The 26980-nt window shown below is 33.6% G+C and overlaps 1 protein-coding gene across 2 annotated transcripts in view; it reads left to right on the top strand.

The window, feature by feature from the left end:
* The window catches only part of LOC123311376, a 210845-nt gene that overhangs the window by 87003 nt on the left and 96862 nt on the right, over positions 1-26980 (top strand). Inside the window, exon 1 of one of the 2 annotated variants that reach the window (XM_044895286.1) lies at positions 20189-20669. The exons of the other annotated variant lie outside the window; for it this stretch is intronic. Within the exon in view, the coding sequence (XP_044751221.1) occupies positions 20651-20669 (19 nt within the window). The 5' untranslated portion in view covers positions 20189-20650. Of the gene's footprint in view, positions 1-20188; positions 20670-26980 lie in introns of those variants that run through there. 2 annotated transcript variants of the gene reach the window in all.

Here is a 26980-nt window from a genome sequence, read left to right as displayed (position 1 = left end):
GTGAAATATGTGAAGTTTATTGCAAATTTTGGTTTTTAAAGTTTCATGCTTCATTCAACAACATGCCTTGAATTCATGAAAGAATGTCAGGATCTAATACGAGGTCTAGTGAAAAATATATCCACTCACTCGAATTAGTTATCTTTATTTTCTGAAAAAAATTAATTCTCTCATTTCGTATCAAATTCCACACATTCCACTTTAATCATTCTAGAATTTGTAATGTACCTAATACCTATTCTATTTTCGACTGAAAGTGAACATCAATCATGAATAATAAACATTAATTTCGTTTTGATTTGAAGAATAGATTGAAAATTGAAAAAGAAAAATTTACTCACTTTAAATTGTGATTTCGTTGATCAGTCGAAAAACTCGTTCCCCAGTCTTTACTCTTTCTTATCCAATTAATGTTGGTGGGAATATTTAGAAAGGGCACGGTTATAAATTTTGTGTCGGAAATTCCACAGAGAGCTTCTTCATACCTGAGTACCTGTTATCGGTTTTCGGATTGAACAGTGGTTAGCTGTTGATCGGTTATTGCTTTCGACAATAGCTTGTGTTCTGACGCTGAAGAATGCAAAATTGTCACCTTTTAACCAATTTCGATAGACTGAAGATTGAATATCATTTTCATGAGAAATGCTCTTTGGAAGTATACACACAAGTTAATTTTATTAGCTGGACGTTTTCGGTAAATTAAGTTTCACGAAAAAGAGGAGTTGGTGGATTATTATATGAGAACACATTATGAATCATTTCAAATTGAGTTGATATTTAATCCTTATTCTCGAAGTGACCAGTTTTTTGGTTGAATTCAACTCTATTGAAAAAATTGTTTGTTCATTCTTGTTTTTTATTGCTAGCTTTTCAGATTTTATTTAATCGAATAACATTGGGATCTAGGTTTTCGTTGGCAGATATACAGAGTGGTGAAAATTTGATGGGATTGAAATAAGGAATCTCTGCGACCATAAGAGCTAGGAAAAAATGGATGGCACATTTCATTCCAGATATTTGAAAAGATGCTCGGGATATGAAGAAATAACGAGAATTTCCATGCCACTTCATATTTAACTTTACTTGTATAAGCCTAGCCGTTTTTGTTCGTGAAGGTGTTTGAAGAGGCTGTGGTACGAGTATTTAGATTATCTACTAGTTGAAATATCTATAGGTCTACAATATTTCCTGAAAGTGACGCATTCTATATTGGAAAATTTTTCATCCTTTTAAACTTCCGTAATGAAAGTGATCTTCAAAGTTTCTCATATTAGTAATAATAACGAGGTTTATTCCTTGAATATCATATTATCAATGAAAATGACCTGCCAACCTGATCGAATTAGTTTTTGAGTTCTTTTTATTGGAAGAACTATTAGGGTCATGACGTATATTATATATTTACTGAAACAGACAGAAATATTGGACTGGAATATGTAAGAATAACATGGGATTTATATTTAAAAAGAATTCATGTTACCACTGAAATGGTGGACCGAAAAAAATCTTTGACTACGCCACTGCTTCCTACGTGATAAAGTGTCTGTATAATGTAACATTGGTTTTTCTAAATCACTGAAACCTAACGAAATAGAGGCACCAATTCAAAGAGCCGAAAAATGAGTTTTCCCTTATAACTTGAAAACAAAAAAAGATAGGGGGATGCGGTTTTGGTCATTATCCATCTTTCAAAAATCGAGATAGGAAACGTGCCATCCATTTTTCTCTAGCACTTAGGGTTACAGAGCTGTCATTCAATCCCATTGAATTTTGACCATCCTGTATGTAGTTCTTGAGTCTTCTCGAACTTGTGTGTATTAATAACACTTTTTTTACATTGACAGAAAATTTATACCAACATTTTGTTGAGGATTACCTTCATTTCATCCGTATGACATAATTTTCGATTTAATATACAGATTGTCAAATATTCCACATAAACGAAGGTCCGTTTACGTTTTATTTACCTACAGTGTTTAAAAATTCACTGAGATTATATTTATGTCGGCACAATTTTAAAAACACCTTTATAGTTTGTTTTTTCTTCAAATAAGTAACTTTTAAACAACATATTTCGGAGATTCTCATGAAACAAAGTGCAGAGAAGGTTAATCCTCAGTTCTTCTCAGTGGTGATAACATGATATTCTAATAATTAATATTTTCAATGAAAGAAGGTACACCACTGCTTAATTCCTTTTTCCGAAAGAAAAAAAATATTCCAGCTACAGTTTTTTATTCGGCAATGAATATTAATAATGAGAGGAATTGAAAAATCAGAACCTTGAGTATTCGAATGGAAATTTTATGTGTCGCATCAATTATTTTCATCAGGAATAAAGTTTGTTTCCAAATTAGACGTGAACCTTGGAGGAGGTGTTAGTGTCACTCATTTGCTGTCGTTTGAGCATGATTGATATCCAAAAATCAACACTTTCCGAGATATTTGAGTTCTTGTGTTTTTCAAAAAATTCCTCACCTTACTTCATTTTTCGTCAATTTTTTCTACGTTGACCAAGTTTGATTATAATTTTGGATTATAGAAAAAGATATGATACGTATGGAAAAAGCAAAACTATCCTGTATTAGATGTTGAAACGGAATTAAATATAATTTAAAAGTTGATATATGAAGAAAAGAAAAATCAATTTCTAATATCAATTTTGCTGCCACTTTCAAATTCCGAAATTTATGTATGAAAAACTTGATATTAGAAATTGATTTTCCTTTTCTTCATATACCAACTTTTGAATCATACTTATTCTTTTTCAACATCTAATACACGATAGTTTTGCTTTTTTTATACGTATCATATCTTTTTCTGATGAAAATAATCCAAAATTATAATCAAACTTGGTCAACGTTGAAAAAATTGACGAAAACTGAAGTAAGGTGAGAAATTTTTTGAAAAACACAAGAACTCAAATATCTCGGAAATTGATTTTTGGTTATCAATAAATATAGCTCAAACGACAGCAAATTAAAAAAAAAATTAGTTCTTTCAAGGATCACGTCTAATTTGGAAACACCCTGTATAATGATAATGAGGCAAACATTCGAAGGTCACCTTATAATCTCATTAGTATTTCAAAAAAATAATAACAACAGTTCACAATGAAATTTTTCTCTGAACCATTCAAATAATTCAAAAAAAAAAAGAAACTTAATGTCCTCTCTTTGTAGCAACCGTAGCTCAGGCAGGTACTTGCATATTTTTTAATATCAGATAATTATTTCAACCGATCTGGATTGGAAAAAAAATCAAAAATTAAACTTGTTTGTTTAAAAGAACCTAATGAAATGAAACGTCCAAAGCCCCATCATCGATTGGCCACCCTTATACCTGATACCATCTCTTGGAAAAATTCCATTCTGTACTTTCCCAATAGTCGCATCAAAAACCACGGCTTAGCTGGGGAGGCTGTTGAAGAAATCCTCACCACTCCAATTGGAACAAAAAGCCATTCTCCGAGTCTCCTTATTAATGGGTTTTTTCCCGGCTTGGCATTCCCATAAAGAAAATTTCGATTGTGCCTCGCTAATAACCTTCGTCGGCCTTCGGAAAGAAATTTCTTCACGCTGCCAGTCTTTAGAAGAGCACCGTTGAGGATTCACACCTCTCTCAGGTGGCACGTCGTCCCTGTACTGCCAAGAGAGATATTTCTCAAAAGTTGTGACGAACGTGCCTAGGCATCGGGGTGCGGCATTAGTGATGCTATTATATCTGGATATACAACGACAAAACACCTAGATTTTTTCTTGAAATTTTGATGATCGCCCAGGTAGACTATTGCATTCTTACAGAAGACGTACATACTTTGACTCCCTTTGTTGTGAAGTTATGAAATACCCCCTTGAAGTGGCTACAATTGTAGCAGCTTTCGAAAATATCCGTGGCATCATGGGACTCTCCAATCTCGCCATTAACGCTGAAAAGCGTACTGCTTACTATTTGTCAATAAAAGAATAATGTACTGTGTAAAACATGGAATTGTTACCTATTGTAGTGTCAATTGTGGGAAAAGTGTGTGAAATATTTTCGAAAACTGAGTGTTACAAATGCATGTCTTCTGATATTAGGCGTCCCATGTACGTGTTTGAGAACATTTTTTCATTGATGTCCAGGAATACAGAGCTGAAGGAATTCGTTTTGAATATTTGAAAATTATACAGGGTTGTCCAGATCGTAACCAAGAAATATTAACCACGTATTTCACATCAAAATTAAGCTCTAGTTTGTCATAAGAAACATATGTCGAGAAATGTTTCCTCTCTGAGATACAGGGTGTTAAAATTATTTAAAAAAATGTTTTTTATCAATAACTTTCACACTGCTTGAAATATTTTTATGAAATTTGAGACATAGGTTTTGAGCGTCAAGGATCACTTTTTGCATACTATCATTTCTTTTTTTTTCTACCAGTGGCTTCCGTACTGCAGCGAGACTGAATATTTTCAGATATAAAAATGATACGCCACTGGTTTTTCCGACAATAAAAATTACTATTCAAATCCTTATTTAATTTGGAGCCAATTCGGTCTCTTGACTTTTTGCTGTACGAGGCACCGTTTCCGGTTAAAAAAATAAAACACATTCTCATGCATGAAGAAATCGTTCACAAAAATAGTCTTATTATTATTATGTACCTACATATCAAATTTTGGCGATTTCTTCATGCATGAGAATGTGTTTTATTTTTTTAACCGGAAACGTCGCCTCGTACAGCAAAAAGTCAAGAGACCGAATTTGCTCCAAATTAAATATGGACTAAACAGTAATTTTGATTGTCGGAAAAACCAGTGGCGTATTATTTTTTCATCTGAAAATATTCAGTCTCGCTGCAGTCCGGAGGCCACTGGTAGAATAGAAAAGAAATGATATTATACAAAAAGTGCTCCTTGACGCTTAAAACCTATGTCTCAAATTTCATAAAAATATTTCAAGCATTGTGAAAGTTATTAATGAAAAGCATTTTTTTTCTATAATTTCAACACCCTGTATCTCGAAGAAGAAACATTTCTCGAATATGTTTATATGACAAACTAGGGCTTATTTTTGACGTAGAATTCGTGGTTAAAATTTCTTGGTTACGATCTGGACCACCCTGTATATTCAAGCTGAGATGCCGAAGGGTATAAACTTAAAGACTAATATAATAATTTTCATATTTATATACAGGCTGCCGGATAAGATTGGAGACAGGGAAAATCAAGATGATCACGATAACCTCTATACAGGGTGATTCATAACTATTGGGACATAGTCTGAGGGCAGATTGTTTGGACCAAAATATGGCGATAGGACCAAATATACCTCAATAAAATGTTGCTGTGAAAAAAGATAGAGGGCGTTGAAGTTGAATTTTTTATAAGGGGACAGAATAATATTTTCTTCGAAGTTCGAAAGTCCTTCAATAAAAGAATTAGAAAAGGCTAAGAAGTCGGAGGAGGCCACGTAGAACATTTAATTTAAGTTTATTCTTTTTATGTTACATTTTTTTTAATTATGCTTTATCGTCGAAATAAACAAATAAAATAAATAAATCGTTACTTCAAATCCCCTTCCGATGCCCTGAACTGTTCAATTGTGTTTTTCTTAAAATCGGATGAAAAAATATACAGGGAAATTATAAGCGAAAAACGAAAAAAAAATTCAACTTTAACACCCTGTATCTTTTTCTACAGCAATATTTTATTGAGGTTTATTTGGTCCTATCGACATATTTTGGTCCAAATAATCTGCCCTTAGCCTATGTCCCAATAGTTATGAATCACCCTGTATATGGTATCTCGCAGTTCTAGATTCTGATCTATTGGGTATTTTTTTAATTTGAACGGAAATTAAAACCATTTTATCTCCTGAACGGAATCACCGATTTGTACGAAATTTATCGGAAGAAATCATTAGAACCTTATGGTTCCAAAAAATTGCAATCAAATATAATTCGATTTGCAGGACCGTATAAATTCGGACAGTTCTTGAAAGTTCGCAAAATTAACCTGTTGGGGAGTCCGGGAGAGTTGAACACCTCTTGACTCTGAAGCCACATAAGTTGTATCTGTAAATGGTAGCAACTCATTTTTTTGCGTGAAGATATCATGCCCAAATAGGTAACGATAGATAATAGTAGGATGATGGTGAGATGAAGATTTTGAGTACAGCAATTTTTTTTTAGAAACCGAAAATTGGCTCATACCTCCCTAACCCATGGGAGTGTTGAACAGGGGCCGAGGGAGACTTGACCATAAGTTTGTTTATCAGGAAAAACATTGACAGAAAACAACTTCCAATGAACAACGATTGTCTATGTCAAGGTTTTCATCATCAGATGAATCAGCGTATGAAATACATATTTTCTATTTCAGAGTCACTCTCAATTAATTTTTCAGAATCTAAAACTCAACTTGAATCTACATATGGGGGTACACCCTGAAAACATGCTGTCAATACGGAAAATCTGTTTGATAAGAATTTTCTGCTTTATAATTAAAGGGAGCGAAATTCGAATTCTATTCCTTGTACTGAATTTCGATATCGATTTTGTTGAGACCAGAGCATCCTGAGCGACAAAACAAAACTATGGTTTTTTTTTGTGGTCAGGATGCTAGTTTTCATGTGAACATTGTTTGAAATTAATTGATATCAATGAAATACGCTGTCGGATGTGCTATATTTTTATTTGCAATTTATAAAAAAATTAAAATTTTCACAAAAATTTAATATTATGGACAACAAATACAGCTTTGAATAGGACATAATTGTATATCTGATGTGTTATACGTCAAAGGTGTTATTTCTATGCAACACGTTGTTTTGAATTGACAAACTCAGTTAAATTTGTATAAATGATATCAGAAATTAATCTGCAACAATATTCAATATACCATCATAACATATAGATTTTAGCTCTTTACATATTATTGACAGAATTTCCAGAACAACAATTTAAAAAGAATTTCAGAGGTATACAAGACCTGTATGTTAGCCTGTCAGTATAGATTCTTTATCCTTTTTTTATGATTCCCTTATGAAATGGTTTCTCATAACACAATATACAAATTGATTAATGAATGAAGAAAACACTCACAGCAGATTTCATAAAACTTTGACTGTCCGATCAACAATTTGACAGTCACTCGATTCTACAAACCTTTGCATTTCTGAATATATTGAAGGAGTAACAATTGAGAATCATTGAATGGGCGTAGAAAGGTCATGATATCCCCTAAATGGGCCCTTCATGCAAGGGATTCTTCCTGCATTTACATGGATGAACAGTTCTCAATTGACTTGCAGTAAAATGTTCACTGCATGATGTATGTAGTCAGTAGTATTTGCTGGAGTCATTGTCTTTACGCCCTGAAAATTTTATCCACTTCGGAGCACTGAAACTGAAAATAAAACTCAGTGAATGACCGAAATGTAACGAATTTTAATATTATGTACATTTCCATTTTCCTTAGTAAAGTAAAAACTCAATTTCGGAAAAATCAATTTCATTTGATCCACAGTTCTCCACCACGCAATAATTGCCGAACTAGATTTTGTGGTATTCACCCAGAAATTAGACGAAAAAATTTAATTATCAGCAACTAGATGAACAAAAAGCTGTACGAGAATCAAAAACTTTTTGATCAAGATGGCCATCTGAAATCTTACAAAATTTCATATGTTTCTGCAAATGGTCCTCAAATTGATATTTAAAATAGTCTTATAGGGTCTTAGTAACACATTTGAAACACAGGGGGCGCTCAAGTCACTTTAGTCGCTTCGTCTCCTATCTTTCTACTTCATAATCTTTGTCCAGGTGGAACCACCATTTTTAAATGATGAGATTTCAGTTCAAGAACATAGTGATTCTTTGTACAATTTTCTGAAAATCTTTCACTCGTTTTGAGTCATTAGTTAATTTGAAAATTGAGCAAATTTCTATGTCCGTTGAACTTTTGTGTTAGCCCTTCAGTTGAGGAAAAAGGTAGGCAGGTGTAAGATATGCTTTACCTCACCACATTAGGTACAGTGAAAATTTGCGGGAGTATGATGAATCATCCGAGCTGAAATTGTTTTCAACTGTCAAAGCATTGTTACGTGGTCGCAGATATGACCAGATCTAAATTTAATAATTGGCGATTTCCTCGCACTGATGTTGAATTGTCCCCGTGTCCCTGTGCGTATCTTGGTCATCTAATGGCCTGTTTATCGCATTAGATGGTCGGAGTCTGGCGTCAGAATCTCGTTTATATTCATGTTGCATAATGTCGAACGAATTTCATAGGCGTTCGAGTCCGCTTTGGGTAGCTCGGTTTTTTCGTCCGTCGAATATTCATGAGATATTTTAGAGAATTTTTTCATAACCGTTTGAGGTAGAGAGGCACAGGACTTTTGGAGTAATGGTTTAGCTGTGACAGCAATGTTTTGCTATGGCCACCATGATCGCTAGTTTCAAATTCTATCAAATATGTACGGGTATCCCGAAATGCTTGATTTTTGCTGTTTTTGGCAATTCTAGATTAGATATTCCCGCGTTATGCAGTTTTGTAAGGTCTGTTGCATCATATTATAAGTATGCAAAGATTATAGAGTAGAAAGATAGGAAACGAAACGACTAGAGTGAAGTGAGCGCCATCTGTGTTTCAAATGTGTTTTTAAGGCCCTAAGACTGGTTGAAATATTAATTCTAGGGACATTTGCAGAAATATATGCAATTTTATGAGATTTCGGATGGTCGTTTTGATCAAAGAGGTTTTGAATGTTTTGATTCTCGTACCGCCTTTTGTTTATTAAGCTCGTTCTAGTTGCTTATTATTGAAATTTTTGTCTAATTTCTCGGTGAAAATCTCAAAATATCGTTCGAAAATTATTGTATGGTGAAGAACTGTGGATTAAATAAAAAGAATCTCACTAAGAAAAATGAGAATGTCAATATTGAACTGGTATCATGTGACTCGCTCATTCATTGATTTTTATTTTCAGTGTTACAATGTGGATGGCGTCAAGGCCTGCGAAGACTACTGACTCCACCTTGTGCAATGAACATTTTACTGCGAGTCAATTGAGAATTGTTCATCCACGTAAACTTTTGTATGCAGGAAGCATCCCTTGCATAATAGGCTCATTTAGGGTAACTTATGACTTGTATACGTCCATTCAAAGATTCTCAATTGCTACTGCTTCAATATATTCAGAAATGCAAAGGTTTTATTGATTTCGTTTTGCGTATCGAGTGTCAAAGTTTTATGAATCCTGTTGTGAGTGTTTTGTTCATTCCTTAATCAATTTGTATATTGTGTCATAAAGAGACCATATAAAGAAATTATAAAGAAATTATATTGACGGGCTAACATACAGGTCTTGTATACCTCAGTGAAGTTTTTTTTAAGTGGGGTTCTGAAAATTCTGTAGATAATATGTAAGAAACTGAAATGTGTATGCTATGATGGTATACTGGATATTGGTTCATATCAATTCCTGATATGAATTGTACAACTAAGTTTATTAGTTCAAAACAACATTTTGTACAGAAAAAACACCTTTGACGTATAGCAGATCACCATATACTTTTGTGTCCTAGTCAAAGCTATATTCGTTGTCCATAATTTCAAATATTTGTGAATTTTTTATAAAATGGAAATAAAAATATAGCAATTGATTCCAAACAATATTCAGATGAAAACAAACATCCTGGTCACAAAACAAAACCATACTTCTGTTTTGTCGCTCAGTATGTATATTTTCTGGTCTCATCAAAATCGATATTGAAATTCAATACGAGGAATACAATTCGAATTTCGCGCCTCTCAATTATATAATAGAAAACTGTTACTAAACAGTTTTTCTGTATTGACAGTACGTTTTCAGCGCCATCTCATTGTCATATGTGTTTTCACTGATCGAAATATGGTATGTTTTTAGTACTAGAGATATGATAGAGTTTCCTTTCATTCTACTCTATAATCTTTTATTATATATTATGATCTGTACGAGTCCATTCAATGGAAATAAATTGCTTCCTCAGGAGTGAAAAAGAATCATTGATTTCATTGTGAAAATCGAGTGATTGTCGAATTGCTGATCGGACAATCAAGGTTTCGTGAAATCTACTTTTAGATTTAAAAAACGGATGGAAAATTCGTTCAATTGACTTTCAAGTAGTTTTCTTGAATATTTTCGAACATTGTCTATTTTCGTTTTAGAAGATGGCAAGAGATATTCTTGACCTGCCACATTTCCAAATAATCACCCAAATTTCAACTCTCTGAATGCACGAGGACGCCTATGAATGCAGCTTAAAGCGTACCTACCATTTCTGATACCACGCGGTACACAGCATCATTGAAGATATCAGGTGGAGGCGTCAAAGGAGCACAAGTATCGCAATTATTCAGTTATCCCAACGCAATTACACAATTATTCAGTTCCAGAGCTGAATCAACATCGCAATGAAGAATGTCAACCAGCCGAAATGATATTTCGCGCAAGTTGGGATTTCCTCATTAAATGAGTTGTCATGTTCAAACTCACTGAACATGGATAAACAAACTGTTTGAAAGGTTATTTCAGAACGTAGAGAACATTATCCTCTTTCACGAAATATGTACATATGCAATCGGTGTAGGTGTGGGTTAAGTCAACTTAACCATGGGAATTTTTGGAATATTTTCCCATTCTATTCTCGTTTCATTGTGTAAAAAGTTGACTTGGACATTCGATCGAGTTTGTAAATTTTAGAGTGACCAATGAAAATTTGGAGGGAATTTCATGTTATACAACTTTCATGATGAATCCGAAAAAGACTCCTTCCCTTTGTCAGATTTTCGGAGTATACAACTGAATATATTTTAATCTGACACTTTTTAGTATATTTGATGATATTTTTGTTTTTTTTTTATAGCTTTAATGCTCTATTTCACAGACCCTCCTAAGGCTGATTTTTGCTATAGGTACTCCATGTGGTCCAAAGCACTCCAATGTATCCCCTCATTTTAATCGGACACTCGAGTTAATCCGAAATTTCCATTCCCAAGTAATACAATAATTGTAAAAAAGGAGGAGCAAATTAATCCATCATGTGGATTGGGACAACACTAAAATTTTAATGACGGAACCAGACCATTATAAACGAAAGATTAAAGAGTCTACGTGTATTCTATTAGATCAAGATAATAATTTGGCAAATTGTTCGGTAGGAATAGATCATATTTGAATCAATTTACTAAAGAAGGAACTGTCATCCGGTAATTTCAAAATTAAATGAATCAACGTTTCTATGCAGTCTCTGTTTCTATGTATTGACAATTAATGTCAAACAAAAGCCACAATTCAGAAGATTTTCGAAAATAGTTTTTTCGTCTGATGAAGGAGTCTGATACAGACTCCGAAACATTACAACTTAGAATTTTAATTTCAACGTTATTTATTTTCAGTTCATTGTCAGGCAACAATTTTCTCTAGTTAATTTGCTCCTGACAAATTAGAGCAAAAATTTACGCAGGAGCAAATCGTTGATTTCATTTTTAATTGATTTTGTTTCAGAGATTGGGAGTGAAAACCCTAAAAAGTTTATGAAGAAATGATAAGTGTTTCTTGCTCATTATTTCTGTCTCTTACTAACAAACTTTACTATTATGAAACTTACTAACAAATAACAATATTGAAATGTCAGACAATTTTTTGGCAAAAAACTTTGCCTACTCTGTAGGCTCATCAGTGGATTGAGTGCATCAGTCCTTTTGAAACTTTGTGAAGTGTTCATGGTAATGAGGGAGTAAACAGACATGAAGAGAGACCAAAAATATATACATGCCTGTTTTAAGGCGTACTCTTCTCTGATTACGTGTTTATTATTATTATTTATTTATTCAATTCGAATTCGACTTGGTATGTATTTTAATTGAGTAAAAACGCATATCAGGAATATTATTTTTCATGATGGAAATATAAAAATATTGTAATATTCTGATTTCAACATATAAAAACAATAAAAAATTTGTGCCATTTAAACAAAAAACAGATCTTTTTTCACGCTATTTTCAAATTTCTATTCGAATTTATTTTATCTCATATACCGTGTGATATTTCTCACCTGACAAGTAAATTGAAATTTCTGAATACGGGCCTGCAATTTTTTTCCATTTTTTTTCTTGTGCTGACAGTGAATGCCTATAGGAACAAGCTTGTGAAATATCAGCCAAAAATTTACCATATCAACGAAGATATGGGAGTTTATAGATTTAGCATAAATCACCCTATATCTCCAAAACGAATACCTTTATGGGACATTTGAAACCCAAAATCTCATTCAGTTTGAGGTTTTCTAACTCCACTCAGCCGTCGTCCCATACGTCACCAGTCACACTGTATATCAACAGTAGATTCTTGAGGTCAAAAGAAACACTTTTTTCCTTTTCCATTTTTTCCGAATTGGCTCGGTCTAAAAGATACAGGCTGTTGAGAAACCATAAAAAAAATGTTATTTTTAGTTTCATCTCACAAACGACTTTATCGAATGAAATGAATTTCGGAATATAGTTCTTCATTTATTCGATGCATCTTTTTCGAACCCAAAATCAGAGACAAACTCTCTGTCTCTAGCAATATATCACTCACTTCTTCCATTTTTCTCATTATGACTATTACCTACCATAAAAATACAAAAAAAATCAAAGAACCCAACTCTTGCAACTAAGTTGGAGTCTGTCTAATGAATATTTGAACGTTTTGTAAAATAAAAGCATTCATCATATTTTCTCGTAAAATGTGTCGTTGTGGAGTAATTTGATGTTCAAAAATCAATATGTATCTGTAGAATTGGAAAAATTGGGTACTTTGGCTGAATACAACCCTGTTTGAAAGATCCACAGGTATGTAGGGTCACAAATTTAGCTATATATACAGAGACTGGAGATAAAGCTCATTATGAAAACTTAAAATAGCTGTATCTTTTCATCAGGGACGAATCAGAAAAAATGGTATGGTTATAGTGTTTCTTTTGACATCAAGAATCTACTGTTAAAATATTTGTACGAGTCAAAAACTCACCCTGTATGGTATCGTCAGAGTAACCCTTTTGTAACCGAAAGTCTCAACGTTCGAATCAACGAAATGATCCTCATTTTACCATCCGTTCTTTCTGAGCAGTTAAGAAACATACTTATAGTGGTATATTCCGTGCCATAATGTAATAAATGAATTACTCAATGAGTTTTTTGTCGCTTCCTGCAAGTCGGCCAAGTGTTTGTCAGGTAGGTAATTGGATCACTGCCACGGTGTAGATCGTAAACAATGATATGACATAACCTATTTTTACCTTCACAACCACCATATTATGAGCACAGTCAAGGTGGATATTTACTACGTGTTGATGAACTGCAAACAAATGGAGTATCACGAAAAAAGTAATATCAGGTTACGAACCTCGTTAATCACCATTGTCAGGTTACAAGTTCTTTCAGAAGCGAAATAATAAATCACATTTTTCATACACAGGAACAACAATTCGGAAAATGTCAGAACTTTTGAAGGTTTTGAATCGAGCAGGAACAAAGTGATATCTATCCCATTCCTCAAATTTTAATAGTTTGATGAATGTTTATTTGGAAAAAGAATAAAGGGTGGGAATGTTGAAAATTTTGTTGTGATACATCAAGTGTATAACGTTCAGCGTTGCCCGTTCCTTGAATAGGCACTTTTACACGTTTATCATATGCTATTTTTTATCATATTCGGAATGATTTTCGAATCAGGATAATGTTAATAGTAATAATAGAGTTTTTTGACAATTGACAATTGAAGGAGCGGAGGTTAGGCAAGGCTACTCCACCCAAACCCCGAAATAAAAGATGAAAAATAAAAAATTACAAAAAAATTATTAAGTAAAAAAAACAAAAAAATAACCATAAAAATGTCTAACTGGCTCAAAAAAAAAGTATATTCTTAAATTCTTTCCTCAACAAGTTTAAAGAAGTAAACCTACACACAATTGTTATTGCATTGTGCAATTACACCGCTTTAAATGTGAAAGAGTGCTGAAACGTGGCTGAACCAAACCGAGGCAGCATGAGCTTTTGTCTATGCCTTATAGCGACACGGTGAACATCACGTCTGTAGACCAGCTTGGCTTTTAAATAAGGAGAAATACCTACCAATAGTCGGTGTAAGACAAACGACACACGAAGCCTTAAAATATTTTCGAGCCTGAGCCACTCTCACCCATTTATTCCACTTTTGATACCACTATACTTTATCAACCCTTAAACTTAGCGGCAACACGAAATCAACATTTCTGCAACCAATATTTCTCGACAGAATCTACAGGGTGTCCGCGGCGTGGGGCAGTGGTCACTCTAATTCTATCAACTTTACAAAAAAGAGTTTCAAATAAAACTTTCCTCTTTTTGAGTAGAGCATTTCCTAAAATTATTTAGAACTATACAAAGTGTTTCATTTCTTCTGCACAACTATATATCAACTTCGTTATTTCAAATGGAACACCCTATAAATTTTCACATTTTTGAATTCCTTGTTAAATTTGAATAAATTTGATAACACAACTATGTCTGAATTCTCAGTAAAAAAATATGGTTTGCCATTTAAAAATGAAGATTTTGATGAATTTCTGTTTTTATAATGGATCTACGTTTTCGTGGATCCTATAGTCCTTTATATAAGTCCTACCTAAAATGTCAAAATTAATAAAAAGTAAAATTTCCCGAAAACCGTTGAGAATTCAGACATAGTTGTGTTATCAAATTCATATTCAAATTTAACAAGGAATTCAAAAATGTAGAAATATATAGGGTGTTCCAGTTAAAATAACGAAGTTGATAGCTGTTCAGAATCAACGAAACACTTCGTATAGTTCTACATAATTGTAGGAAATGCTCTACTTAAAAAGAGGAAGGTTTTATATGAAACCCTTTTCTTTAAAATTAATAGAATTAGACTAATCGACACCCTGTATTTAGGGTAAGTCTTTGACTCGTACAAATATTTCAACATTAGATTCTTGAGGTCAAAAGAAACACTTTTTTCTTATACCATTTTTTCCGATTGGGCCCTGATAAAAATATATAGCCATTTTAATTTTTCACAATGAGCTACCCCTAGAAAAACAAAATAACTTTCAAAATAACTAGCTAAATGTGTGACACTACACATCTGTGGATCTTTCAAACAGAATTGTATTCAGCCAAAGTATCCAATTTCTGAAGTTTCACAGATACCTACTTTTTAATTTTTGAACATCAAATTACTCGAAAACGGCTCATTCGACGAGAAAATGTGAAGAATACTTTTATTTTACAAAACGATCAAAAATTCATTAGATAGCTTCCAACTTAGTTTCAAGAGTTGGGTTGGGTTCTTTTAATTTTTGGTATTTTTATGGTACGTAATGGTCATAATGAGAAAACTGGAAGACGTGGGTGATATCTTGTGTTGCAAAGAGATTTATCAAATAAATGAAAAACTATATTCCGAAATTCATTCCATTGGATAAAAACGTTTGTGGGATAGAACTGAAAATACCATTTTTATGGTTTTTTATCAGCCTTTCAAACAGAGCTGATTCGGAAAAAATGGTAAAGAAAAAAAAATGTTTCTTTTGACCTCAAGAATCTAGTGTTGCAATAAGTATTTGTACGAGTCAGAGACTCACCCTGAATAAGGATGAAAAACTGTCAATACAAAGCTCAGCTTGGACAGCACAAGGGTTTCGCAGAGAAAGTCTGAAAAATGTCTCAAGCGATACAAATAACGTCAGAAAATAATTCCTCAACAACATCGAGACATGGTACCGAGAAAGACTCCAATTCCAAGGTTTCTGCAGCAGGTGGATGATTGGTCAGCAACATACCCAAATCAATGATAATATGTTAGAGGAAATTGTCCAAGAAATATAAATGTTTTAATATGAACCGCCGGAGAATCGCTTCTCATTCCACAGTTGACTCAAAATGATGGTATTTCGTTCTCTGCACCAAGCCAGTCGATTACTTGTATGAACTCAGTGGTAGGACAAACTGAGATATAAGGGAGTCCAAAATGTCCGATCCAACGATAAACAGTTCGCATTGTAAGTGACCTGCCATTCTCTGCAAATCATTGGTCCGCTATTGACTTTGTGGACGTGAAGCTGTTCCTTAAACCCAAAAGCCAAGGGCGGCGAACTTGAAGTGGGGTCGTTCTACAGTCACGTCCTTTACTTTTAACTCTTCGTTTACGTCCTTCTTGATTTCTTACTCGACAAGAATTAACTACCATATTTACTCTTCTGTGGTTATTTCTCTAAGCGTAAGCCATATCAAACTCGCTAAGCTGTTTTCTCGTCTCTAGGCATGATGAACAAATTGAAGGAGATAATTTTAGCTAGAAAACACAATCATTTTCGGGTATTTGAGATTTGACATGTTTTACATTTTCTAGAAGGATTATGATGCAGAGGTGTGACATATAAAACCTCTCAACATCCTTTCTCTCGAACAACAAAATCCAGTACGATCTTGCCAGCTCATTTTTATCCAGCGAACCCATCAGATTCATTCACAGGATAACAACCTTGGTCACATTCAGTCCATTCTTAATTAATTTCACGATGCTGATTTAGGCAGTTCAAATTGATCATCCCGCATATATAACAATAATTAATCTCTGATTTAATTTGGCAAAAGTTAACGAACTAACGAATGACAATGATTGTGGTAACATTAGAACCTTGAGAGTCCATTCAATAGATCATTGTTAATTTATGTACACGTATGCCGGTAATATTGTCGAATTCTGACATCGAGACAATGGCTTTTTCATCCTTACTCTATCCGCAGTAGGTGTTCTAACATTGCGAATAGCCAGTTACGTGAATTGTGAAAGTTTGGCTGGTGCCACTGCGAATTATTTTTGTCAATATTACGCGATTAGGAGGATAATATTACACCATATGTAATAATTTCGGGAGGAATGGAGTACATTTCGTGGTTTTTATGTTATTACACGGTCGATTACTGTGATAGAATCAGAATTCGTCTATCTGTCGTTTCGGATGAAATAATATAAGTAAATGAATTTTGGATTCAGGAAATTCGTTATCGGTTATCAAATCGAATTGAAGGATGGTTGTTCTATAAATTAAAGAAATAGCATTTTTTGGCGCTTTCATGGAATATCAAAAAAATGACATAAAGATGACAATAGCCAACTAGCATATTATGATGGATATTGTATATCTGCATCATTCCAATTTCCCAATACTCGCAGTTTCTGACGTTTCAATATTGGTCTAGCAATATCTCTATGTTCAGAGTCTCATCTCTCCGTGATTCTGAACATGAAGTTGATGGACCATTGAATAATGAATCATAAAGCATACGTGATTAATGAATGTTTGATAGGCAATCAGCGAATAATGTTTCATTATTCACAAGTGATTTATAATCATATGATGTATACACAGAGTGGGTAAAAAGTAGCGCACAAAATTAATATTTTCGTAATTGCTATTCTGTAGAAAAAAAAAAACAAATGAACTTTTAGTATGAATTACAACTTTTCATTTATAATTTAGGGGTTCTCCTTTTTTGAGGCAACTCTAACTTTTGTGCCAGAAATGGATATCTTCATTCTTATTTATTTGTTCTTCATTTTCCTTTAATCTTTTCGATTATCCGAAATGAAAGTGCTCTTCGAAATCTCTCATAATCTGACACAACATAGGAGGATAGATTTCCATACGCTTTATTTTATTATCAATGAAAGTAACCTGCCAACTTGATCGAATTACATGAGATTTTTTTTATTGGACGAACAATTTGAGACACGACCTCTAATACATACAGGGTGTTCCTAAATTGCAGGTACAATCGAAAAGAGGATATTCCTCGAGTAATTTTGGAAAAAGTCTTATAAACATGGCACTGCAAACGATTCGTTTTCGAGATACAGGGTATTTGATTTAGAATTTTCTTTAAGTTATTCTCTTATATAGTATCTACACTCCACAAGAAATTGAACTGAAATTTGGCATAAATATTGTAATTGATATTTCACACCACGTGACATGCCAATTTCGATAGCAAATCTACAATTTTTTCTGGAACACTGTGACCTGTTTTCCTCCCTAACTTTTTTTTGATGAGCCACTGTTAATTTGACTCAGAGATATGAACAGATTTCATATCACAACGATATGGAATCACAAAAATACATAACTTTTCAAATTGGATAATTTATTCGGGAATCGGTGGATGGGAAAGCGTGGTCCTAAAGCCTGGCCAGCAAGATCACTGGACCTCAATCCATTGGATTTTTTCCGTATTGGGGGATATGTTAAAAATAAAATTTTCGAGACTCCACTCATAAATAGGGCTGGTTTAGATCAGAGAGTCAGGAATGCTGTCAGAGACATTTTCTGCGTTATGCTATTGAATACAGTATATTCTGTTAGAAAAAGATGTCGAATTTGTTTACAGAATAAGAGTACTCAATTCGAGAACTTTTTATGGGTTATATTAAAATTGATTATAGAAATTCTCGTCTTAATTCAAATTAAGTGTAACATGTGAATAGAATGATTTAATTAAAGTTATAGATGCTTCAGCTAACAAATGAAATTCTATGAACGGAAAGTTTCAATTCGTATCAGAGTGAACAACCAAAATGGTTTCATAGAATCCTATGAAAAATTGCAATTTCACTAAAATGGTGATTTTTCCTTCAATAATCAAGTAATACTGGGTGTCCCACCCAGAGTGTCCATTAGAAGTTTATGGAGAAATTATAATTCGATCTCTTTCAAATTTTGTCAGTTAGAACTTCATGTCTGAAATATTTTCAAATACCAATGACTTCCTGTTGTACCGGAAACGGCACCAAATTTCTTATTTCAAATGGAACACTCTATATAATCCACATTCATTTTATGTTAATTCCCCTATAGCCATCTTGAGCCGTTTTCGATTCATTTACTGTTGAAAAAAACCACTAATGGAGTCGTGTAGAAGAGTGAGGATTTAACAAAAGTGCAACGCACAATCTCAGATCTGTTTTTTGAACTTTGTTACTGAAAAGATATTCTACGTAGTAATGCAGAGAACATTTCTTTTTGATATACAGGAAAATCAAATAAATGAGAGTCTCAAATTTGGAATACAAAAAAAGGCCTCCGAATATCTCGAAAATGGAACATTTTAAATATAGGGAATCCTTTAAAGAATCCATTTATTTTTTCCTTACAAATGTATGTTAGTGAAAAAATCAGTGTTTTCATTTGAAAAAAATCGATTTTTGGACTTTTTTATTCCAACTCTGAGACTTTCATTTGATCTTACTCTATATCAAAAAGTAATGTTTTCTACGTAAGGACGTAGAATATATTTTCGGTAACAAAGCTCAAAAGGCAGATCTGAGATTGTGCGTTGCGCTTTTATGAAATCCTCAGTCTTCTACAAGCCTCTATTTGTAATTTTGTTCAAAGAACAGTAAGTAACTCGAAAACGGCTTAAGATGGCTGTACAGGGAAATGCAAATAAAATGAATGTGGAATTTAAAGATACTTCCGAAAATGTCATAACATACAGGCTGTTCCATTTGAAATAAATAATTTGGTGCCATTTCCGGTACAACGGAAAGTCATTGGTATTTGAAAAAATTTCAGAAATGAGGATATAACTTACTTATATCTTCATACAAAATTTGGAAGAGATCGAAATTATTTCTCCATAAACTTCTAATAGGCACTCCCGGCACTCCTGTATATCGACATATATATTTTTTTTTTTTGAAAAACAAATTTTTTTAAAGGCATAACATGAGATCAAAAGAAGAAACCATTCGTAATTGAAATGAAGAAGTAAATTTTTTCCACCCTTAGTTGTACACGAAATAAAAAAAAAATTGATTATTCTGTCGTATTTTCAGTGAAAAATTGTTTGTTCAAAGTTCTTATCTTTTTCACAAATTTTTTTTTCGAAAATAAAAGAGTGATGGCACATTTTCGAAATCGACGTTCGAAATTTTTACATTTAAAAATGTGGTTATATCGAATGAAGATCGCGAAGCAGTTTCCCTTAATGGACTTTTCACGAAAATCGAGCTCAGGATTGTCTGGTGGTTCAGATGGGATTCTCTTTTTTTTTTTACTATTAAATTAGTATTTACCCGTGCAAATCGACCCGGTCGTAGGTGCCTCGGCGCCCCGTTACACCCGGTGTGCGAGACAGATCGTAATTTTCTTCTCGTCGCTCGGCCGTCTCCGCCCAGTTTCTCGGAACGGCTCGGATCTTGGTCATGGCACGTTATTTCTCCGAGGACCGTCAGTCCGTGTACAGTCAGTGCCTATGTAGGTGTAACAGTCGGCGCTGCACCTAACCCGTCATCCGCTACGCGTCCCGTACGTTTCATCGCGATTTTCACCCGTTTTCCACGACTTTCCTCCTGCCCCCAACCGTCCGGACCATGACGCGTCCGTAAAACACGGCCGGTGCGTAAACCAGTGTCTTGTGCGCCCTTTCCGCCCATGTAAATTTCCCGTGTTTTTCCCTGGTGATATGATAATCGAGAACTGGTGCGTTTGGTCGTTTTCTGGAACGACCATGGTTTCCTCGGACAGCCGTTCAGCCTTTGTGGAATTTCTACCTTATGTGAGCTGCGGACCACCGACATGCTGACTCCTATTCAATGTATGTAACGAATGCGATCTCGTAGGTGTTCCCCGAGAAATAGAACCTTGTGTATCTGGGAACTTTTTCGGGGAGCAATAAATTGTGCTTAATCTTATCTGGGTTATGCTGGGAACTCATGCTGGTTAAATCTTAATCGTCCACCTGCTCTCTCGCCGCGATCGAATTCCACGGCTGGCTCATGGGTAATGTGCATAACCTTCGATACACCGGTGGCTTGTTGTGTTGAACGATATTCGGAATGGGTGTTGTAATGCGGCAATTTGTCGTCCAAAGCATCAGATCATTAGATACCAGAAGTGGCTTATTCGCGAAGTTCAAGATTTTAATTGGTGGGATACTTTCACCTATTAGAATTTTAAACTGTTCTCGAAGAGGCGAAGTGAAGGTTCTGTTTCATAGCTCATTAATTTTTTTACCGATTATTTCGGCGTAGAATTATGAGTAGGAACGTTCAACAGACGAATCGTCCCACGCTTCATTCAGAAATTAGGGCCAAAAGAAGTTTATTAGAGAGTTATTGTAACTAACTAAGGAGCACTGACTTCATTAAAAGATTCACTAGGTATCAGTATAAAGGCGGCTCCACACAGTCAGGTATTTCACAAATAGTTTCCTTCATAAACTTTTTAGGGTTTTCACTCCCAATCTCTGAAACAAAATCAATTAGAAATGAAATCAACGATTTGCTCCTGCTTAAATTCTTGCACTAATTTGTCAGGAGCAAATTAACTAGAAAAAATTGTTGCCTGACAATGAACTGAAAATAAATAACGTTGAAATTATAATTCTAAGTGGTAACGTTTCGGAGTCTATATCAGACTCCTTCATCAGACGAAAAATCCATTTTCCTCTTTCTGATCACATCGATGGACACTCTATCCAAATATTTTGATAATTGTTACAAAAATATGTATTAAAATTTATGGAGCTGCCTCAACGCCATTAGGCTATTTCAGAGCAGTATTGAAAACTATAGTGACAAATCCAACCTGATATTTATATCTCGTCATCTTGATTCCTGATCTTCAACCAGATAGAAATTATTCATCTTTGACAAGCTAGCAGAACCTTGGAATGTGGTACTTTTTTCAAAGTTTTAATTTCGGGATTATTATAATAGTGTGATTCTTGTGTCATATTCTTCATAAAATTCGATTAGTTTAATCTTGACCTAGCCGAGGTTATAGCAGGACCTCGAACAGTACACTATCCAGCAAATCTAAAACGACAAAAAAATTAAAAGTGAATCTACAAATTAAGTTTTCATGTGAGACATTATTTTTTCACTGTCCTAACTTAATCAAACCTAACCTAACCTTAAAATTATTAATTTTTATTTCAGTTCGCACATTTTTCGAAAAATTATATCGTTAAAATTGAAAAAATTCAAAAATTTGTCCTAACCTAAACTTTCCTAACCTAAGCTAACCTTAAAATCATTCAGTTTTAATAAATTGGAAAATTGATAAATAATGTTCAGTTCAGTTTCCATCCAAACATTTTTCGCAAAATTATATCATTCAAATAAAAAGTTTCCTGAAATTATATTAACCATAGAAACAACACAAAAAACTATTGATATTCTGTGGTTTGAACGGATATAACCTAGAAAAATCCATCAAACTTGGCAAAATATATGGGAAAAATGCAATTTTCAAAAATTAATATCTCCTAAACTACAAGCTTGCCGGAGTTGAGACTAGTACCAAACGATTTTTCATGAAAAACTGCATCTATAAAAAAAATACAAACAAAATCGATCACTGTCCGTAAAGTAAAGTCCAGCCGTGAAGTGAATTATTTTAAAATTATGCCGAAAAAAAAAACCTAAATTCCAAGGTAGTTTAGTTAATTTCACGGAGATGAAGTATTAATTTACATTCAAGTTAGGCGACATGTTATAAAATAATCAGTCAGTGTTCATTGCATCGACAAAACACTTATGTGGAAAAAGTTCAATCCACTAACAAAATCTTTTAATGGTAAATTTTACACCAGAAAATTAATTTTTTCGAAGAAAATGAAACACGTATCAAATTCTCAGTCATTAAGGTGGGGTTGTACAGTTAAAATTCGAATTCAGCATTGATCCTAGTTTAACCTGTCAAAAATGTACGTAATTGTCGAGGTAATTGTTGAAGTTGAGCTAGGTTCAAATTTAAACGCAACTCGAACTCAAACTGTACAATTAATTCAAATGAAGTAAGAGATTCCTCAGATGATGTATTTTAGTTGGAAAATATTCTTAATCTTAAGAGTATTCTTAGTTTTAGAGATGAAAAAACAAATTTACATTCTACAAGATGGTAGTAACACTTCAATTATCCTGATTATTTTAAGAAACAACTGCCATTTATGAAATTTCTCGTGAAATTCAGAGATATTCAGTATATGGACATTTGAAATATTTTCAAAACATTAGGTATTCAATTATTGATGCTTATATCAAAAAACGATCAATTACTCGGCAAATTTAGTATGGAAATTGTCAACTAAAAACGAGACTAAAAACTAGTTTGAAATCAATAAATGGAAATACTCAATTAACAGAATGTTTCCTCTATAATGGCGCCTTCCTATCTCAAATTCAACTTATTTCCACGTTTATTTCATTCATTCTTCAAACATCGATCAAGGAATATTATAGAATGGCTGTTCTTGTGCAATGCGGCCTTAATTGAGTTCCGGAATGTTATTCAAGATCTTCTTTCATGATATATGTATGTCAAATGCTATACCACTCGTCGAAATAGGATGGGTACACCGATAATTCCCATATGAACTAGAACTATTTTCACTGAGCATTAAATGAACGCCACCTGTTATATTTCCCGTATAAAACATAAAATAGATAGTAAGGTATGTTAGTTGCACTGAATCAATGGATTACCGTCGACAACGAAGAAATTGCCGGCAACTTTTCCAAACAAATGATCGGATGATTAAGAATTTATGGAAGAAGTTACCTCGCTAGTTACTGCGGTTATTACTTTATTATCGGATAATTGAGAAAATTATGGTGGAGTGGCTTTTTCTTCATGAATGTTATACTTTTGCAATAATAGGTGTTCATCGAACGTACGTTGAATTGACAATTTCTGAACTTTGATACCGTTTTTTAGAAGTGGAATGGTAAGAAGTATCTCAATTATTTCAAATATGCATTCAAAAAACTTGAAGAGTAGTTTATAATAAATGAGGTGTGCTTTTTATATTCATTTTTAACAAGAGTATTCACTTGTGTATTCACGAACTTAGCGTGTTTCAGAAGTTGTTGAGTTTGAGAACGCATTTAGTTGATGCATGTGGCTTTTCGCAAGCATAGGGCCTATGGACTCAATTCTTGAATTCCCACACCTGGGGAACATAAGGAAAGTTCTTAAAAGTTCAAGAGTGAGCCCAACGTACCATCTGGAGACTTTACATTTATTTATTGCTCCCAGGGTAAAAAACGTTCCGAAGTTTTATTTCGAATCACATTTCTGAGAAAAAATTCATTTTGGTTATAACTCACAACCATCAATGTGCACTTCATGAAGTACTCGATGAAGTTTGCTAAGAATTAAGTTCACTTTCTATATTTGAAAATTTGAATTTTCGAGCAAGTATTCGGGTAGAAATTCACTGGATTATGTTAATCAATTGCTTCTGATGTTTGATTTGAAATTATACACAAAAAATATATGTATGTTTAAAAAAGAAACGAATGGGGAACTCTGATGAAGTCTATGAAATTAGGTATAATTTTATAGCCTATCATTAGAACAGGGACATCTTGCTTTTTTCTTCCTGTGTAAAAAATAATGTGAAAAGCTAGGTTGAAAATTTTCATGAAAAAATCGATCATAGGTTGATACGCCATATAATGAGTAGTGTTATTATTTATAGCACAGAATGTTATAGTTTGGATTTTTCATGATATTTAGTTGAAAAAAAGCTGGCTAGAAACCAGGAATCTTTGGTGACATTTTCTACCCCTTGCAATTATGGGGGAACAAACTGCTGTATCCAAGCAGGTTGCTCAAAAACTTATGTGAATTTTTCATCGGAAATATCCACACCGATTTGCTCTTCGACAGTTCATCAAATAAAATCACTTCAACTGATTCCATTAAACTGGTTCCATTCAACTGGGTTCAAAAAAGACCCCTATGTAGTCAAAATTGATTGCAAGGGAAAAAGAAAGTCTCCGAATTTTTATTAATTCTATTGTTGAGGTCGGATTTCAAGGTTCATCGTTGCTAAGTAATCAAATCTAATCAATACCATCCAGTATTGGAAAACACACTGCACTCCACTTTATGGACAACATTCAACATTAAGTATTATAAATTCGCTCTGATTTCATTTCAGGGAAAAATCTATGCACTGTTAATTCCTTCGGCAACAGTGCCAGAATATATCTCGGCGATAAATTAAAATAAAAAACCGTTTTAAAAGGTCTGAATGAATAAATGGTACCCGGAGCGGAAAATGCTGAACAAAAAGTTCCATTAAACAGATTGATGATAATTAAAAGAAACCAGAGAGATAACCTTTATTTTCAAAGGAAGCGGATTGTGCATCGGTCATTATTTCTATACTAGTTGGAAACGTGGCTGTGGCAACCTTTCACACCTGAAATAATAATAGCGATAATGTATGCTGATAATTCCCGATGCTTAGCTGTGGCGGAAAATGTTTGTTCAAGGGCCATGGAACCGGAGATTTCTGCGGAGATCCATGAGCGCACTTTCTGGTCATCATTTCAACGACAATCCCTATTTGAAGAATGATCAGAAAAAGCACTCACCTATGTATTGAGGTTAAGGATTTTGAAATCTTCAAAATGTTTTTTTTCTGTAACATCTGAACACAAAAAAATCTTACAAAAAAGTGTTTTTATTAAATGTTTCCTAGATTGTTGCTTACTGATAAATCTTTACTACCCAACTAAATGATTGATTGACTGAAAAATTTGGGATATCCATTTGGTGCCTGGTTCAGACTCCTTCAATAGAAAAAAATTTAAAATCTTGTGAAATATATTTTTGAATTGTCCTTGGAACTGCCAGGCTTCTTATTCTGGATTTTTGTATTGATTGTCTTTTTTAGAAATTCGCCTGTTGTCTACTGAGAGGATCTCGTGAACTATAGCAGCTAGAAGAAAACGGATGACACATTTCCCAGCTCATTTTCGGAGAAACAAGGAATGGTGAAAACCGCAACCTCCTACGATACTTCGTTTTTGAGTTTAACAATTTCTTGAAGTTCTCATAACTTGTTTGTCTTTGAAGTTACAAATCTGAACCTCGAACCTTCTTCAGGCACTTTTTTACGTAGAATCCAGTGATGAGCTCAAAATATTTTTTCATTTCGAATCATTAGGTGAAATTTAATTTTTTTAAACGCTTTTATTGAATTTGTTATTTTTGAATTGGAAAAAAATCTTCTTTTACTCATGAAAGTGCTTAAGAAGGTTTAAGTTTCAGATCTGTAACTTCAAAGACAAAAAAGTTAGGAGAATTTTTCGGAATCGTCAAAATTTTTGTTTATAACTCGAAATCTAAAAATGATAGGCCGATTCTTTTTTCAGATTTGGATTAGATGAAAAAAGAGCTCGACAATGTATCATTCGTTTTCATCTAGCTGCTATAGTTCTCGAGATCCCCTCAGTGGACAACGAATTTTGCCCATCCTGTACATTCGAGTCTATTTCACATGTGATTATGTGAATGAAGTTCTACTTCTTTTTTTGACAAATTTAGCCAAATAAGGACTTGGAAATATTATGTCAAGTTTCTGTGATTTTCAAAAATCCCAATTATGACGAAAAAATTCAGGGCCTCGTTCAGGGCGTAAATGAGTAGTTGGTAAAAAATTTAAGAGGTCAAAAAATAGTTTGGGCTCGAGTTTGGGTCTTTCATATTAATTTTTTTGGCATTTAGAAGATAATTCCAGCCTATGCGATTGACGCTACGTACCTGTTGTTATTTTTTTTTTATTATAATTATACAGGGTGAGTCTTTGACTCGTACAAATATTTTAACAGGTGATTCTTGAAGTCAAAAGAAACACCTAACTAGCTAAATCTGTGACACTACCTATCTGTGGAGCTTTCAAACAGAATTGTACCCAATTTTTCAAATTTCACAGATAATTTTTAATTTTTGAGCATAATATTACTCGAAAACGGCGCATTATACGAGAAAATACGAAGAATACTTTTATTTTACAAAACGTTCACATATGCATTAAATAGCGTCCAAGCTGTCTTCAAGAGTTATGTTCCTTGAATTTTTTGTATTTTTTTGGTACTTAATGGTCAT

Source organism: Coccinella septempunctata, chromosome 1, assembly GCF_907165205.1.
Source record: "Coccinella septempunctata chromosome 1, icCocSept1.1, whole genome shotgun sequence".
Classification (NCBI taxonomy): domain Eukaryota; kingdom Metazoa; phylum Arthropoda; class Insecta; order Coleoptera; family Coccinellidae; genus Coccinella; species Coccinella septempunctata.
This window is presented reverse-complemented; position numbering and strand designations above follow the sequence as displayed.